The 17,730-nt window shown below is 37.7% G+C and overlaps 1 protein-coding gene across 1 annotated transcript in view; it reads left to right on the top strand.

Moving 5' to 3' along the window:
- The window catches only part of CDH7 (cadherin 7), a 147,962-nt gene extending 131,805 nt beyond the window's left edge, over window positions 1-16,157 (top strand). Inside the window, exons 11-12 of the mRNA XM_061399565.1 lie at window positions 136-387; window positions 13,963-16,157. Coding sequence (XP_061255549.1) covers window positions 136-387; window positions 13,963-14,456 — 746 coding nt within the window. The 3' untranslated portion in view covers window positions 14,457-16,157. The remainder of the gene's footprint in view (window positions 1-135; window positions 388-13,962) is intronic.
- The last annotated feature ends 1,573 nt before the right edge of the window (window positions 16,158-17,730 follow it).

The following is a 17,730-nucleotide window of genomic DNA, read 5'->3' as shown; positions in this document are numbered from 1 at the left end:
TGTATCCAAATGAACCAGTATTTGGAAATCTGGCTCAAAAGAAGCTAAAGAGAGTGACTTTAAGTCAGATGAAATTTGGTAGGACAGGGTCCATCAGAAATCTTGTATTCTATACTTTTGCTCTCTTCACCCTAGACAACACAGCCTCAATTCTCACCAGGAGAAATGGTTTCCGGAGACAGGAGCAGTCTGTCTATTACCTGCCAATCTTCATCGTGGACAGCGGGTCGCCTTCACTCAGCAGCACCAACACCCTCACCATCCGCGTCTGTGACTGTGACGCAGACGGGGTCGCCCAGACCTGCAACGCTGAGGCCTACGTCCTCCCTGCTGGCCTCAGCACCGGAGCGCTGATCGCGATTCTGGCCTGTGTCTTGACCTTATTGGGTAGGTACCATTTGCGATGCTTTTTCTGTAAGAGCAGTCACAACTGCCAGTGGTCAGAACTTTTCATACATTCTGAGGATACATGCAGATATTCTAACCCATGGTGTTTGGCTCACAGAGGAATGACCATTGGCCTCACTTCCCAGTGATATGTTTAAAACTGAAATTGTCAATTTTTATTTTGTAAACACCAGTGAAGATAAATGGCTTCTGTTTAAAATGGTTTTTTTTTTTTTTTTTTAAGATTTTAAAAAACATTTGCCATATGCTCCAGCCTATTTGTTTTAGAGTTCAGGAGTCTCTATTAGACTAGAGAGAATCTTTTCTATGTTATTTTGACAATATGCTTATTTTAGAAGTCATGGCCTTCAGTGGAATCTAATACTTAACTCCTTAAGACATGAACATTCTTTATGTTAGTCTTTATTCTTGCCTGTGTGTTTGAAATACATCATAATTTTTTTTAAAAGACCAATGAATATGAGGGCATAAAAAAAAGAAATGATGACTTTACATCCTGCCTCATTTCAGAAAAGATTTAAACTACATTTTATTATTTGCAAAGCTTAAAAGATTGCAATTTCAGCAATGCAAAATTTCCCAAGAAGAATTTACATATGTAATTGTACTTTTCCATGATTACTTTATTATGTGGTTAAGCTTGATTTATAACTCATATTAGAATTGCAGTTTTATAAGAGATTATGCAGCATCCTTTTAAAAATTGGAAGGTGTCCAACATGGGCATTGGGTAATGGATTTATTCTTTTACATTCTGTGAAGGCAAAGTATAGTTACCTACAGCAAGGACAGTAAGCATTTAATATTGCATCTGAGCCTGTACTCTTGTGTTTTCTTGGGGTTTAATATAATTTGTAAATTCATTTATAGTTTTGTAAAAGCAGAATTTAGCAATGAGAATCATAATTATATAATATTTAAAAGCAAGATTTATGAAGTTAGGTAAAACCTAGCTTTTATGCCTGCCTCCAACATATACTATGAGTTTGAGCAAGCTCTGGGAGTTGGTGATAGACAGGGAAGCCTGGCGTGCTGCATTCCATGGGGTCGCAAAGAATCAGACACAACTGAGTGACTCAACTGGTTGATTGAACATATACGAGCTCTTCACCAGGGGGAGCATTAGTTCTTCTAAGGCTAGCTTCTTAATCTCAAAGGAGAAAATAATATAGCTAAACTCATAAGGCTGTTGTGGATATTAAATGATAATTCACATACCAACCATCTAGTGAGCATTCAGTAAATTTTAAGTATTATTGATAAAGCAAGTTCTCAACCTATTAACCAAGGTAAGACCTACTTACTAATACACTGTGGAAATAATCTCATGAAAATGGAAGTTATTACCTTCAGCTAACCAAATCTAGATGAGCACTAGCTATTTTTTTCCTATAGCTTCATATAGATGGCCAAAACTTAGAAATTCATTAGAAATGGCAAGTAACTCCCAATTAAATTCTGAATATAATGTAAAGGACTAGAGTCAGTTTTGAAAAAGATTGGACCATTGCAAACTGCTTATTATTTCTTTACCAGATTTCAAAACATGTTAATAAAAGGTAATTTGTATGTTTATTTTATAGTAGCTGGATAACCTAGAAGATAAATATTTTCCTTCATGTGTGTTTTTTTAATTTTATTGGAGTACTGTTTTTTTGACTTACGATGTTGCTTCAGGTGTATAACAAAGCGAATCAGTTTTTACATCTATCTATGTCCATTCTTTTTCAGATTCTTTTCCCATATAGCTTATTACAGAATACTGAGCGGAATTCCCTGTGCTGTACAGTAGGTCCTTGTTGGTTCTCTCTTTTATAGTGTGTATATATTAATCCCAATCCCCTATTTTATCCCTTATCCCTGTGTTTCCCCTTTGGTAATCATAAGTTTGATTTTGAGATCTGTGAGTCTGTTTTATAAATAAGTTCATTTGCATCACTTTAAAATTAGATTCCACATGTAAGTGCTATTACTTGATATTTGTCTGACTTACTTTCACATGCCTCTTGGCCATCTGTATGTCTTCTTTGGAGAAATGTCTATTTATATCTGCCCATTTTTTTGATTGAGCTGTTTGGAGATTAAATCCCTTGTTAGTTGCTTATATTTATATTAAGTTATATGCATTTATATTAATTTTTGTTTTTTCCCTATTTGGATCTTTAGGTCCAAGAACCTCAAGTTCTATAACATCCCTTCTAGCTCTCGGTTCCTCAGACACAACGGAGATTAGTTAGACTGGCCCACCTTTAGTTTTTAGAAGGCATTTGTGGAAATCACTGTCCACCTCATGAAATTAGTGCTCTTCCAGTGTGTCCAGGTTTGGCAGCTGGATGTTTAGGTTTCATGCTTCTTTTCACTTTTCTTCCTTGAAAAGACCTTAACAGTATTTTCCTCTGCTCTTAACTGTGGAGACCACTCATGATTTAGTACAATAATAAAATATTTTCCTGGCTTTATAAATGATAGTAGTACTTAAGTAAAAATATTAAATTGCAAAGAAAAAAGTGAGGACTATATGTAAAAGATGAATCTGCATTGTGATCTGTAAAGATAAAACATAACAACATAGCAGACCTAGTGATAATAACAGGCAGATTCCAGTGGCCTACTTAGAGCAGCAGCTGTGTTCCTCTTTCAAACAAGTGCAAACATACTAAAAAAAGAATCGCATTGAATGAGATGGTACTAAGTGCTAGACGTTAGCGCTCACTCGTAGCTCAGTCAGTAAAGCATCTGCCTGCAATGCAGGAGACCCAGGTTTGATTCCTGGATGAGGAAGATCCCCTGGAGAAGGGAATGGCAACCCACTCCAGTATTCTTGCCTGGAGAATCCCCTGGACAGAGGAGCCTGGCAGGCTACAGTCCATGGGGTCGCAAGAATTGGACACAACTGAGCAACTAAGCCACCACCATGCCTACATTTTGCATGAGAAAATTATATGTATATTAGAGGAGACATACACAACATTATAAGGTGTCAGAGCCAAGACCTAAACACAGCCCAGACTTCCTTGGGGATATCCTTTATAAGATATTTTTCCATAAGTGTTTTCTAGTTTGAAAGACTTGCATGCCTCTGGGAACCACCTGTTGATCTGTATATATGGCAGGTCTATCTTAGATTGTTTCGCCTAGTGGCTTTAGGGCTTTGGTGAACTCTGTCTAATTTAAAGTGTCCTCCACTTAGACAACCCTAAATGTGTTCTCTTAAGCTTGGAAGTATGTTAAATGTGAGCTTATTCTTCATGGCAACCAAAATACACTAGCTGTCTTTAGGCAGATATTGTACTTAGGTCAGTTTTTCTGTCTCACATGAGCCTTAAATGAAATCATTCTAACTCACATAGTTAATGGAGAGGAACTTTGTGATACTCGTTTTAGGGAATGGTAAGATCAATTTCAGTTGCGATTAGACTTCTTCCTGTCGTGAGGCCTGGAAGGCAGTATCTCATATATGCAGATTTGATTTGCAAATCTCTGGCTTGGATCTTAAACAGAACTACAACATTGTTCTGCCAGACTGCTGACACGAGAAGTCTGAAATTATCATGCACTGAACAATCTTCCTGTGTCCCTGCCTCTTCTCTTGATTTGGTCCCTCCTTGTGTGTTTTTTGAGTGGAATTGGTCAGCCTGCACTCTTCTGTCCCATCCTCTGTAGCCAGTCAGCCCCTAAGTGCTGTTAATTTCACTTTGATTCTTGAATCTGTATCTTTCGCTCCCTTAATACTCTACCTGATTTTGGCCAGGGTCCATCTCCCCCCGCCCACCCCCCGAATTAATGGCAGCTCCCTTAGTCTCTATCAGCTCCAACCTAATGGAAACACAGAGTAAGCTTTTTAAAAGCAGATGTGATTGCAACATGCCCAGCTTAAAATTTCTGTGGCTCCCCATTGCCTACAGACTAGAATCACCTTCTTTCTATGACCTGACTGCTCCCTCTCAGGTGAACCTCTCTCTCATCACTCACAGTGTACTTTAGTCAGATTGCAGAGCAGCACTTTGTCAGACTCATCCTCTTTTGTTTTTTACGTCTTCTTAAAAGCTTTGTTCTCTTGCTTGGAATACCTCTCCCCGGAATCCAACAAGTGGTAACTTCTTTTTGTATTCAGCACTTAACCTGCTTTGCTCCTGAGTCCAAGTGGGGTGCTGTTCCTAAGGCAGCAAGACAATCTTAAAGCATCTTTCCTGGCTGATGAATGCAAACCAGATTGTCTACTCATCTATCTCGTCTGGTGGACTCCTGCTTTTGGAGGCAATGACTGAGCAGTATTTCATCATTGTATATATGTAGCATCTCAGAAAATCGTGATCTGACATAGACAAGGCATATATCATACATGATACCAAATGAATCCATGGGTGTTTGGGTGTACTCAGTAGTAGAAAAGAACATTTGATTTTTGTCATTATCCCTAATTTGTATTTCTGTTGGACCTGAATATTCCCATTTCAAAATATTCTACAGTTTTAGGCCTTTATTTGAGATCCAGCCTAAAGAGGAAAAAAAAATTATTGTAGTAGAGATTTCATAGAAGCTTTGCTAAAATGCAGTTTAAATTTCAGTTAAAAATGCTATGTTTGATATCTATCTGAATCATACACTTGGATTTTATTAATTACAGCTCTTTATTCTTTGTGAGTATAAGTAATAGGTGACTCTGCCTAGGCTGTGCGTATGCATGCAAGCTCAGTCGTGTCCAACTTTAAGATCCCATGGACTGTAGCCCACCAGGCTCCTCTGACCATGGGATTCTCCAGGCAAGAATACTGGAGTGGGTTGCCATTTCCTCCTCCAGGCGATCTTCCTGACCCAGGGATCGAACCCGTGTCTCCTGTATTGGCAGGCGAATTCTTTCCCACTGAGCTACCTGGGAAGTGTGGGTTCATAAGTGCAAATCCAAACGTGGGCCCTCTCTTCTGGGAATCTGCATATATCTGATTACACAGCACGTAGATCCAGACAAAGTGGTAAGCTGATTTCTCTCATCCTTTCCGTCTTTTCTTAGGTGTCATTTCCAATGACATCTCTCTGTGATCACAGCCTGACTTCACTAGTAGCCCTGTATTTTTCCTGTCATTTCACTTTTTAAAACAAATTATTTCATTGCTTGAAACATCTCAGAAGCATTAAATATACTTACATAAAATCCAGATGTTCCTCACAGCCCACAAAGCAAGGCACCTTCTGATACCTGCTCATGTCTCGATGACATTAGACTGATCCCTCACTCACCCAGTAGGAAGAACCACATGGCCTTTCTTTCCATGAAGTTCAAATGTGCCACCCTGTTCCTGAGACCTTCTTCCAGCTTCCTCTAACTGTTGGATTCTTACTATTCTTAGTGCCCCAGTTCAGTATTACTTTGAAAGAGGGAATGTCCTGATTAAATTAGGTGCTCCTCATGCCCACAGTTCTTTATTACAAAACCAGTGTGTTTCCTTTGTAGTGGGTATCATAGTTGGTAAATGTTTATCGTGCTCAAATTTTAAAAAAACCTTGAAAGTAATGATCTTAATCTCTCTCTTTTGTAAAACCATTATGTTCTCAAAGCCTAGCATAGGGCACCCAGAAGAAAAAATATTTTGGGGTTAACTGGTGAATAGTACTTATTGCATTCTACTTATGTTACTACATTTGTTTTACATTTTATGCTCTTCATGAATAGGCCCAGTATCTGTTATTCCACTAAATGGAAGAGAGTAGCTAATCAAACACATCAACTAAATTAACTAGGGTTATCAAAATCATATGTGTGTGAATGGTAAAGTGTATGTTTCATTCTGTGCATCAGTTATATGATTCAAATTTTAGCAAGACCAAAGAAATAGGAACTGGAGTGTGTAAGAATTTATTATAGAAATTCAGAAAAAATGACATTTTAAACCAAATCAGATAGTGCTTACTTTGTGTAGCACTGTTTAAGCATGATGCAAATATAAATTCACTTAATCTTCATAAAGTTACTGTGAAATACTTTCTTTCAATATTATCTCCATTTTGTAGAGAAGGAAACTTGAAGTAGGGGGAGGTAGAAGTTATTAAAAAGCTAAGTTCTACTTGCCCATTGATGTGAATAATTATTTATAATTAATTACTGAACTTGTATTCTGATTATGCTAATAACAATTTTTCATTTAGGTTGTTTTTCACTTATACCTAATAGAGTAATAATTGTAGTATGATAGCTATTTCACTATTCAATATGTCATTTGGTAATTAAATCCCCTACTATAACCATAAGACCATATGCAATTACGATTTTTCTGGTATTTTCAAATCTTTCGTTTAAATCGACTGTCCAGAAGAAACACATGTGAATCACATGTGTGATTTTAACTTTTCAAGGGAACCTCATTAGAAAAAATAGTTTTTAAAGTGAAATAAATGCTAACAATATATTAAAGCAGTATGAACAAACTATTGTAATCTTAACATGTAATCAGTTATTATTATGTTTTACTTAAAAATTGTCTTTAACATCACATGTACATTTTACACTTAGAGCAATCTGAAATAGTGATAGCCGCATTTCAAGTACTCATTCACCATCCGTGGCTGCCGCATTGAGTAGTGAAGATTCAGACAGCCTTTTATGATTAATACATTCTGAATGTTTATAAAGACCATAGAGCAAATAATATTTCTTGGTGAAGGCTGGTTCATCCATCACCTCTTACCTTACTGTCATCTCTTCTGTGAGGCATTCTCTGAGCATCCTGGCTAAACATTTCCATCCATATATTCTTAGCATATGTTACAATGCTCTGTAACTATTGCATTATATAATAATTGCTTTTTCTTATTTAAGTTATTGAACTTAATGGCAAGAGCTATCTGCATATCACCATAGTATCTTACCTGTTTGTCAATTTAACAAACATTTATTGAAATCATACTGTCGAGTATTGTTCTTTTGCTTTAGGTATATCTGTGTGGAACAGCATCACTGCCCTTCTAGGGCTTATAGCTTTAGAAAATCTGTGCTCTGTAAAAATTATTGTTGAATTAAGTGATACTCAGACATTTACTTTTTGGAAGTAGTCTATAAACAATGGGGTACACTTAAGAAAGTGATAGTTAACTGGTTTACATATGCACCTTAAAAATCCTTTACAGATTTTTAAGCATGGGGAAAACCGACTGGAAGGTAATTTACATGACTGTGGTTTAAAATGAGCCCCAGACTGAATGTTTAATATGTTAATACGTGAATGGAAAAAGTTGTTCTTTAGTAGAAGTAGCCTTATTTAGAACTTAGTACTATTTTGTGGTCATCAGATTACATCTGCAGAATTCTATCAAGTTCTGGGCAAATAATTCTGTTGTTAGCCTGTGGGAAGTGGGTTAGAAAAGTAGGACCAAAATACTGCCAAGGTGATTCAATAAAAACCATGTTCCAGGTTAAATGTCTAGATGTGTATCTGACACACACCACAGTGAAGGTTGGAAAAAGAGTTCACTGAAGGGAGAGTTAGGGAGTTTGGGATGGACATGTGCACGCTGCCGTATTTAAAAAGGATCACCAACAAGGACCTACTATATAGCACAAGGAACTCTGCTCAATGTTCTGTGGCAGCCTGGATGGGAAAAGGGCTTGGGGGAGAATGAACACGTGTATATGTATGGCTGAGTCCCTTCTCTATTCATCTGAACTATCACAGCATTGTTAATCGGCTATACCCCAATACAAAAAAAAAAAAAAAATTAGAAAAAGAAGAGTTTACTAACTTACAGTGTGAACTTCTAAATTTTTCTACATCTTTAGAGACTGGTACTCTCCCGGTCTGCCTGCTTCTTGGCACCCATGCATGCCTGTATTTTCTTACAGCGAGTCGCATGACGATTTGTACTATATTTATATGTGTATATATAGCCTCCACAGGGAGCTGCTGGGATGTGGGAATCACTCTTGCTATATTTGGCCAGTACCCAGCACTATTTCCTACACACTGGGATACTCGGAAAATGTTGAAATCGAATGTTAGGAAACTGAATTCTACAATCAGAAATGTAGGTCAACATTACACATTTTCTGCTCTAAGAGTGTTCCAACTTCCTTTCTCACATCTACTCTTCCCTGCCTCCTTAGTCTAATCAGAATGACTTTTCTTCTAGAAACAAATCTGATCATACCATGCTCTCCTTAACCCTTGCTACTGCCTACGTCTCCTGGCTTCCCTCCCATGTCTGTCTTTACTCTTCCCCCATGTTGGTCTCACACTTTCGTTCGCTGGTTGACTGTGCCCAGAATACTCTTTCATCTCACCTCTTGACCCTCAGGCTTCAGTTATCCTGTTACTTCTTCTGCTTCTGATCTGTTTCCCCTAATAGGTTAATATATCCTTGGTGGTGGTGGTGGAATCACTAAGTTGTGTCTAACTGTTGCAACCCTGTGAATGGTAGCCCGCCAGGCTCCTCTGTACATGGGATTTCTCAGGCAAGAATACTGGAATGGGTAGCCATTTCCTTTTCCAGGGGATCTTCCCGACGTAGGGATCGAACCTGGGTCTCCTGCATTACCAGGCAGATTCTCTCCCAACTGAGCCACGAGGAAGCTCTAATATATCCTTGTAAGATCATATTTTCCTCTTTTGGAATAATTATCACTGTTTTTCTTTTACATACAGTTGTCTTTATTTGATGAATATTTGTCCACCCATTTAATTCTAAGGACTTCCCTGGTGGAGCAGACGGTAAAGCATCTGCCTACAATGCAGGAGACCGGGGTTCTATCCCTGGGTCAGGAAGATCCCTTGGAGAAGGAAATGGCAACCCACTCCAGTACTCTTGCCTGGAAAATCCCATGGACGGAGGAGCCTGGTGGGCTGCAGTCCATGTGGTCGCAAAGAGTCGAACATGACTGAGTGACTTCACTTTCACTTTACTTTAATTCTAAGTTCTATGAGGAAATGTATGTTCACTTGTATGTGCAACATTGTATAACTATACCAAAGTCATGTACTAAATGGTTAACTCATATTTGTGAAGTGGATATATAAATTCATGAACAAGCACAATACATGTGCATGTCTAGGCTCCAACTAGGCCTAAATCTTTTCTTTTGTCTCCACTCAGACGTATAGTTCATATGACAGAAAGACATGTGATAAAGCATTTTAAAATATATAATCTTGTGCTTACTTAGGCAGAAAATATTCCTTTTAATACAGGGATTATCTCCATAGCCACTGAAGAGCAGTTAATACTTCTTCTCCGTAAAGGTTAAAATTTATTTTTTATACATGCTCAAGTAGTTAGAAATTAATATTCTCCCAAGTCATTGAAATGTTAAACTGTCTAACCTTCTAAAAGACTTCCCATTTATTCTCAGCTCCAGGCAAGACTGGGAAATAAAACAAACTTCATAAGATATTAATATCCTAAATGGGTATTGTCCCCATGGGCTGAGGCACCCATGGGTTCTCAGGTTTCACTTTTCCTAAACACTGTAATTGAAGGTCAGAAGGCAAGTTTGAAAATACATTTACAACAGAGCATAATAAATAATTGTAAGATGTAGATAATATATGACAAGATCCATTGTACTTATATGAAAGAAAGAGAATTGAGAATTTTGAAATATTTTGTCTTCTAAGATACTGACTTAAATGAAAATAACATCTAATTCTTACGTCTAATTCTACCCTTCTTCATACCCTCATTACTCTTATGCCGTCACTCCTTCCATCCTTCTGTGCTCAGTTGAACATTTGCTTCATCCCAGCGCCCCACTTTGTGTGGCGTATTTCTCATTTTCAACTGCTTCCAACAGTCCACCCATCACAATTCTTTGGATACTCACCTTTGCTTTCTGTGTCTTAACTTGGTTTGACTTCTTAATGAGAAGTCTTTGTTGGTTAAACTTTCTGCTGCAATTATTTTTGTTTCTAGCAGACCATATAAAAAAGTTTCAGAAACTAAAGTATATAAATCTAAATTTCCTGATGTGTCTTTCTGGGTTCTAGCAACTTTTACCTGAGTTCTCAGCTTTTATCTCTATTAGAACTTCTATGAAGTTCTAAGCTCACAGCATGAGAGAAAGTGCAAAGGCTTTGAAGATAGATGGGAGTACTACTCAACCCAGATTATCATGTTGACCACAGAGAGATTATTTCGTGTCTGAGACAATCTGCTAGTGGGAAAAGACTTATTCCAGAGAATTACTGGGAAGGTCAGCTGATATTCTGCATTCAGACCATCATCTTACTTTACTGTTTTTTTTTCTCTCCCATTTCATTGTTAGGCATAGGTCTTGCCATAAGCTTGATATGCCTTCTACTTTGCTTATTACCTAACTTCATTCTTGGTTTTCCCTCAGGGGAGAAACACAACGTCTTCACTTGCTGTGTTCACAGAAGTTTGCATGAATGTTCTTGTAGGTCACAGGATAACTATGAACACATCTCTGTTGCACAACAGCAAGTGCCTGGCCTGCTGCTCATCTCCCTACATGATTCCCGAATCTCTTTGATCTCTCTAGTCCCCACTGTGAGCACAGAAGTTGGCTATCACTATCACATATGGCTAGGTTCAGATTAAGTGACTTGTCCAAGTTGTAACTACTGGGCAAATATCACTCAGCTAATATCAGGAAAGAATGGACTTTTATCAAAGGCCTGCTTGACACCAAAGCTATATGTTAATTTTCAAGTTTGATACCAGAATGTTACAACAGAAACATATTGATCTTTTGTGAACATGTTTTTGCTGTAGCATTCTGGCATGGAGCTTGAAAACTAAAAGGCTCTGGAGTGGTGGACATGATAATATTCAGAAGACAAAAAGGGACAGCGTTGGGAATCTACTTAGCAAAGAGCAAATACTCTACACAGCAGAGTATTTATGGGAATAGACAGGAAATGAATGATGCCTCATTCATTTCAAAACCATGGGTTTTGGAATTACACATCTGCTACTTTGATGAAGCCAGTTGAAAACATTCAAGTGTAGTAAATAAGATGAAAGAAAGATGAAGAGAAAAGCATTTATGTGCCATGGCAACAGGAGAAAGTGAGCAGAAAGCTCAGAAATGTATATCAGTTCCTAAACTGTAGGTTGCAGGTAAAGCAACCTACAGTTGTGGGGGAACCAGGGTCAAACAGGAAAGGAAGTAAAGGAAGTAAAAAAGTACCGCAATAAACAAGTGGCTTCCCCCTATTTCTAAAGATCCCCAGTAAGATTATTTTTGTCAGTCACATTCCTACTGATGATGGAAAACAAATAGCAAACACATGCCTAAGAAAGCATATACTTTTCATTGACGATAACAAAATGTTAAAATTAATTCATGTTTAGATTTTGCTTTTTAAAACAAATTGAGGGTGAAGGCTGGAATATGCTTCACCCCTACTCATTACCTTTAATTACTCCAAATTACTTTGATGTCTTTCTTAGTTTTATATTTTTGTTCTCAAATGTGTTCTTAATGCCAAAGAAAAACCTTAAAGGGTATTTTAAATATAAACTTCTTTTTAAACTGCTGAGAGTAATATACCTCAAACAGTAATCCACTCAGTATATATTTTGGGACTTCCAGACCTTCCAGGAAAACAGTTCTTGTGATTAAAAATTGTTAAAAGGATATCTTTTTTGTAGCCAAAGATAATTCACTGACTTTCACTAATGATTATATATTTTTGAATTCTAAAATCCAAGAATGCCTTTCTACTTCATTTTAATTCGTAGGCCATGAAATCTAATATGTTCCCAAGTCAAGCAGCATTAAGTAACTCGTAGCCAGAGCAGAGCAACAGTCATCATTCGTGTATACAGTTGTCCAGCTGCATCTGTGGGGAGCTGATTCCCGAAGTCAAGAACGCTCAAGTCCTTTACGTAAAATGGTGTAATATTTACATATCACCCATGTACATCTTCCCCTTTACTTCAGATCATCTCTAACACCCAATACAATGTAACCGTTATGTCAGTAGTTGCAAATTCAATGTAAATGTTGTATAAATCGTAGCCTAAGTGAAGCAAATTCAAGTTTTGCTCTTTGGAACTTCCTGAAATTGAAAAACAAAAAAAAAGTTTCAATCTAAGTTTGGTTGAAACTTTGGATGTGGAACCTGCCGATCCAGAAGGCCAACTGTATTTATTAAGAGGCGCAAAAGTGCACATTCAGTTTGAGAAAAGCGAGGTAGATGATCTTATTTGCAAAGGAGAAAGAGGCACGGATATAGACTAGAAATGTATGGACATCAAGGGGGAAGAGGAGGATAGGATGGATTGGGACTGGTGTATACACTACTGATACTATGCTGCTGCTGCTGCTAAGTCGCTTCAGTCATATCCAACTCTGTGCGACCCCATAGACGGGAGCCCACCAGGCTCCCCCGTCCCTGGGATTCTCCAGGCAAGAATACTGAGGTGGGTTGCCATTTCCTTCTCCAATGCATGAAAGTGAAAAGTGAAAGTGAAGTCTCTCAGTCATGTCCGACTCCTAGGGACCCCATGGACTGCAGCCTACCAGGCTCCTCCATCCATGGGATTTTCCCGGCAAGAGTACTGGAGTGGGGTGCCTGCCATTGCCTTCTCCGGATACTGTGTATAAAATGGATTAATTGGCAGGAAGCTACTGTATAGCACATGGAACTCTGCTCAATGCTCTGGGCTGACCAAAATAGGAAGGAGATCCAGAGAAGACCAGATGTATGTATATGGCTGATTCACTTTGCTCTACAGCAGAAACTAGCACGACATTGTAAAGCGACTAAACTCCAAAAAAATTAACTTACAAAAAGTATATTCAGTTTGTTTAAAAGTATAGCCAGTGTAGTTGTTTGTCTCTGTTTTCCAGTGCAAACATCTCCTTTATTACGTATGTTTTGATAAAAGAAAAACTCCTAATGTTAAAGAAATGATTGATTTCTTCCATCAATCTTTGGCTACTGCTAAAACCTTACAACCTGTAGGCATAACACCTGTAGGCATAATACATTAAAAACTCAGTTCAGTGTTTCATGCTGAAAGTGGGACTCTATTAGAGGGAAGCTTTTAATGTTTATATAGGGTCTGACATACTGGATTTTATTTAACAGCTGAGTTTCCTAGACAAGTACTAGGCATTTCTTCAAAGAACCCAGCCAAGTGCTATAATCCATTTCCCTCGGAAATGGCAGTTGTTAAATTAGACCCCAAACATTTATGAATGTCGCTTTGCCTTTCCAGCAATTAAAAGAGTTCCAAAAAAAAAAAAAAAAGAAAGGTCCCTTTGTGTTTCATGGCTTTGAAATTATTATGTTAATCCTGAGCTGGTCCTCCCATGAGCTCTGTCAAATGCTTTGGAGGTTACATTCAAGAGGGTGGCATCATTCTGAACTGGTGTGGGAAAGGGTTTCTTGATGTATAAAAAGTGTTTGATATTAAAGGCGTTTTAGCAATTTGAGCGCATCTACTGCTGTGAGTTCCCGCGTAAGTAGGCAGCCCATTCATTTCCCTTTAAAGGACAAACACCTGAAATCAACACCAGAGACCTACTTTCCCCAAGATGGAGGGGGTAACCGGTGAGTTGACTGAAACTGTCCCTTTGCTATTTCCTTGTCATAGTGCTGATCCTCCTGATCGTCACCATGAGAAGACGGAAAAAAGAGCCCCTGATTTTCGACGAAGAGAGAGATATCAGAGAAAACATCGTCCGATACGACGACGAGGGTGGGGGAGAGGAAGACACGGAAGCCTTCGACATGGCCGCGCTCAGAAACCTCAACGTCATGAGAGACACCAAGACCCGGAGGGATGTGACCCCGGAAATCCAGTTTTTGAGTCGACCGACTTTTAAAAGCATCCCGGATAATGTCATTTTCCGGGAATTTATTTGGGAGAGACTGAAAGAAGCCGACGTGGATCCCTGCGCCCCGCCTTATGATTCCTTGCAGACGTACGCCTTCGAGGGGAATGGCTCGGTGGCGGAATCTCTCAGCTCCCTAGATTCCATCAGCTCAAACTCTGATCAGAATTATGACTACCTTAGTGACTGGGGACCGCGTTTTAAACGCCTCGCAGACATGTATGGAAACGGCCAGGAGAGCTTGTACTCATAGCCCTGGAGACCTTCGTTTGAAAGGTACTGAAGGAAAAGTAAAGGCAAAAAAAAAAGAAAAAAAAAACAGCAACACAAACAAATGACGTGCAGAACACAAGAACTCCGCTTGCTAAAGGGAAATGGTTGTAAATATTCCTCCATTTTTAACTGTTTAGGTTTCTGCCTTGGTGAAGCAAATCTTCATTAGACTTGTCCAAGGGACTGCACTGACCACAGACTCTGAGCATTTGAAAGCTTTTTTGATTGAAAAAAAAAAAAAAGAAATGCTCAGTGGTTTGTGAATAGACAGCAACTCTCAGATACCTGCAAAGGCACCCAGCCTTCTGAGTGAGTAGTGCAGTGATGGTATCGGCAGTGAGGGAGTAATACACCATATGCCAGGAAAAAGTCCTGGAACTTCTTGCATATCAAAACTTGGGACAAATTTAATTTACAGTGATGCTTTCTGCTTGCTAGATTAGAGCATCCAGCAGAATTTTATTGCTGTGGGTTAGCAAATATATTTTATTTCGCAATATAAAAATTCTCAGAAAATCCTCCCCAGTCCTCCAATACAAGCCAATAAAATTTGGTTTAAGGCAACATAAACCGTTGTTTAGCAGATAAATCCAGAAGTGTTCCAAATAAGCAACAGGTAAATCATTCTTAAAGTTGGCAATCTTTTTGAGATACTTGTGTAGGTATGAAAAAAAGTTGCTGTCTATTCGTTGCCTTTTTTTTTTATTATCTCTTCTGATTTGTACAGGAGACTACCTTTTCTTTTTTTGTTTGACACATGGTGTTATATTTATTTTGGAGCTCCAATCTCCACTCAATTCAGGTCCATCTTCCTGCCTCGGAATATTAAGCTCATCAGAACATGTTGATTTGTTTCCACTCTGAGCTACATGAAGGAAATGAAGCATAGAAATAGAAAGAAAGAAAAAAAAAGGTTGAGCAATTGAGCCCTTAATACTGTTCACATCTCAGAGAGGAACACAGCTACAAGGACATAGAAGTTGTCTGTCTGAGCCATTAGAATTTAGAGAACATTGGAAGGAAGTGTATTATAGAAGGAAGATTTCAGAGAGAATTGAGATTTTCTTTGATGCGAGATTTATTTTTCAAGGTAACAAGTTCTAGAAGCTCCAAAAACTTTTGAGAATTTGTTTTCCCCTCCTTCTTTGCTGTAAAAATATGGACAGATTTTTTTGAATATATCTTAAACAATGTAATGTTATAAATTTCAAAATCCATCTTTTAATTCTGATGCAAATATGTTTCTCAAGAATTATCCAAATAGTGTATACTTTCTGTACCAGTTTAGACGTGCCAAAGTGAGCAGAGGAAATTCAAGTAATCACATGTGTTTGAGAAAAAGAATTTTATGACGAAAGTGTTATTTCTACCTAACATTATTTTCTAGGTTAATACTAGTTTAATGTGAATATAGTCAAGTAAGAATGAATTTTTTTTTCTTTTTACCTTTTAAAAAGGGTTTATTGATGGGTTCTAATAAATCTACAGATAGTGGACATTGTATAGGAAATTGTGTTTCTAAAAGTGCTTTCTGAAAGACAAACACTGGAACCAGAGTATCAGTATTTTGATTACATGAGGAGAAACTCTGTAGGATTCTGTAAAATTGCAGCCCACCTTTAGAAATGAAGTATGTGAAAGTGGCCTTCAGCTTCATCAAAATAAATAATTCAATAAATACGATTATCTGTAAACAGTTCTTTCATTTGAATAGTTTTATAGACATTGTTTCATGACTAGACATGCTTCTTGCTGTATTAATACACATATGCATATGCAAAACCAATTGTATAACAGAGTAAAGGATACTGTTCATGACTTTTAATCACATACGTTTTTCAGATTACAAAAGTAAAGCATAGTACATTCACCCAAGTCCATAAAATCAGAATGCAGTGCAGGAATGATATAAATGTTAAGTCAGCAAGGTGCTGAGAATATGATTGTCTAATAATCCCCTTGTCCACAAGAAGATAAAATAGTACATTTGGGTTATGATGTCACAGCTGCTGATTGTTGCATAAATGGAAGTTTGAATGTACTTTAGAAAAGGAACATCACACCATTCATCTTGCTTTCTCTCCTTTTAAAGTATATATATTTTCTTCTTTTTTCAAAAAAAATTTCATATTTGCCAGTAAATGATTGGGGGGAAGGCTTTAATTTAAATAAAGATTTTAAATTCTTGCATATACTCAATTGCCATTTTGTGTGTGAAAGATGATGATAATACGGTATTGAACTTGATTCAGTGGTGTTTAAAAGAAATCTTGAGATGGCTGCAAGTGTGTCCCTAATAGAGAATTTATATGAAGTATTCTAGCTAAGCTTCTTTTAATGATGGTGAATATTATTTTAGTTCTCTTTTTTTTCTTCTGAAATCTAGGGTTATATATGTTTATCTGACATCCTTGAGAGAGAGGCTCTGTTGTAAACCCAGAGAGTAGTCAATGAACAAAAATCAGTGTTAGAGCTAGTTACAGAATTTTCCAAAAGCGTCAAAATAAATACCTGTTATATCATCTAACCACTAAAATTCAGTGGTGGACTGGAGCCAGCTCAGAACAACTCCTAAGTACCAATTCTGCATATTTCTTCCCGATTCTGCTTCTAGTGATAATATCTTGGTAGGTCAGCCATGGTGGTAATAGACCTTCACAGAAATCAGCAAACACTACCTTTTCTTTTTTTGAGAACTGTTAATAGTTGGTAGCTGTTTACTAACACTTCACTGCTTGCTTTATAAAAGGAAATCTAGTTGTAAATACAGTATGAATGAATAGAATATCAAATGATGACATGAGAGCAATATGTGCCCTGTTCTACTACTAAATACAGATTCATGTAGTCGTGACTTCCTAGTATCAGATCCTTGGAGCTACAGGTAGAAAAGGAGGGGACCCGCTTCATATGGGATGCAGAAAATGGTTGGGAAGTCAACAACTTTACATATTTTCCATTTGTCCCTGTGGGGGCACCATTAGAAACTGAAGGTATACAAAGTAATGCATATTTTGGACAATTTCATTTCTTAAAATTAATTGCATTTAACTTGTTACCTTCCAACTCAAAGAAATAAACTCAGGCCTCTACTCTAGATTATTACTCTTGGATAATTTTAAGTCAGCATAAAGAATAGGAAAGCTAAACCTTATCAAGAAAGTGGAATTTTGCTGATCAAGCCTAAATTATGATTCCGGATGTGCACTATGCTAAAGCAATATTCCAAAGTCAGTTGCAGACCAAAATTAGGA

This window comes from Bos javanicus, chromosome 24 (assembly GCF_032452875.1).
Source record: "Bos javanicus breed banteng chromosome 24, ARS-OSU_banteng_1.0, whole genome shotgun sequence".
Classification (NCBI taxonomy): domain Eukaryota; kingdom Metazoa; phylum Chordata; class Mammalia; order Artiodactyla; family Bovidae; genus Bos; species Bos javanicus.
Note: the sequence above shows the minus strand (reverse complement) of the source record. Positions and strands in the feature narration are given on the sequence as shown.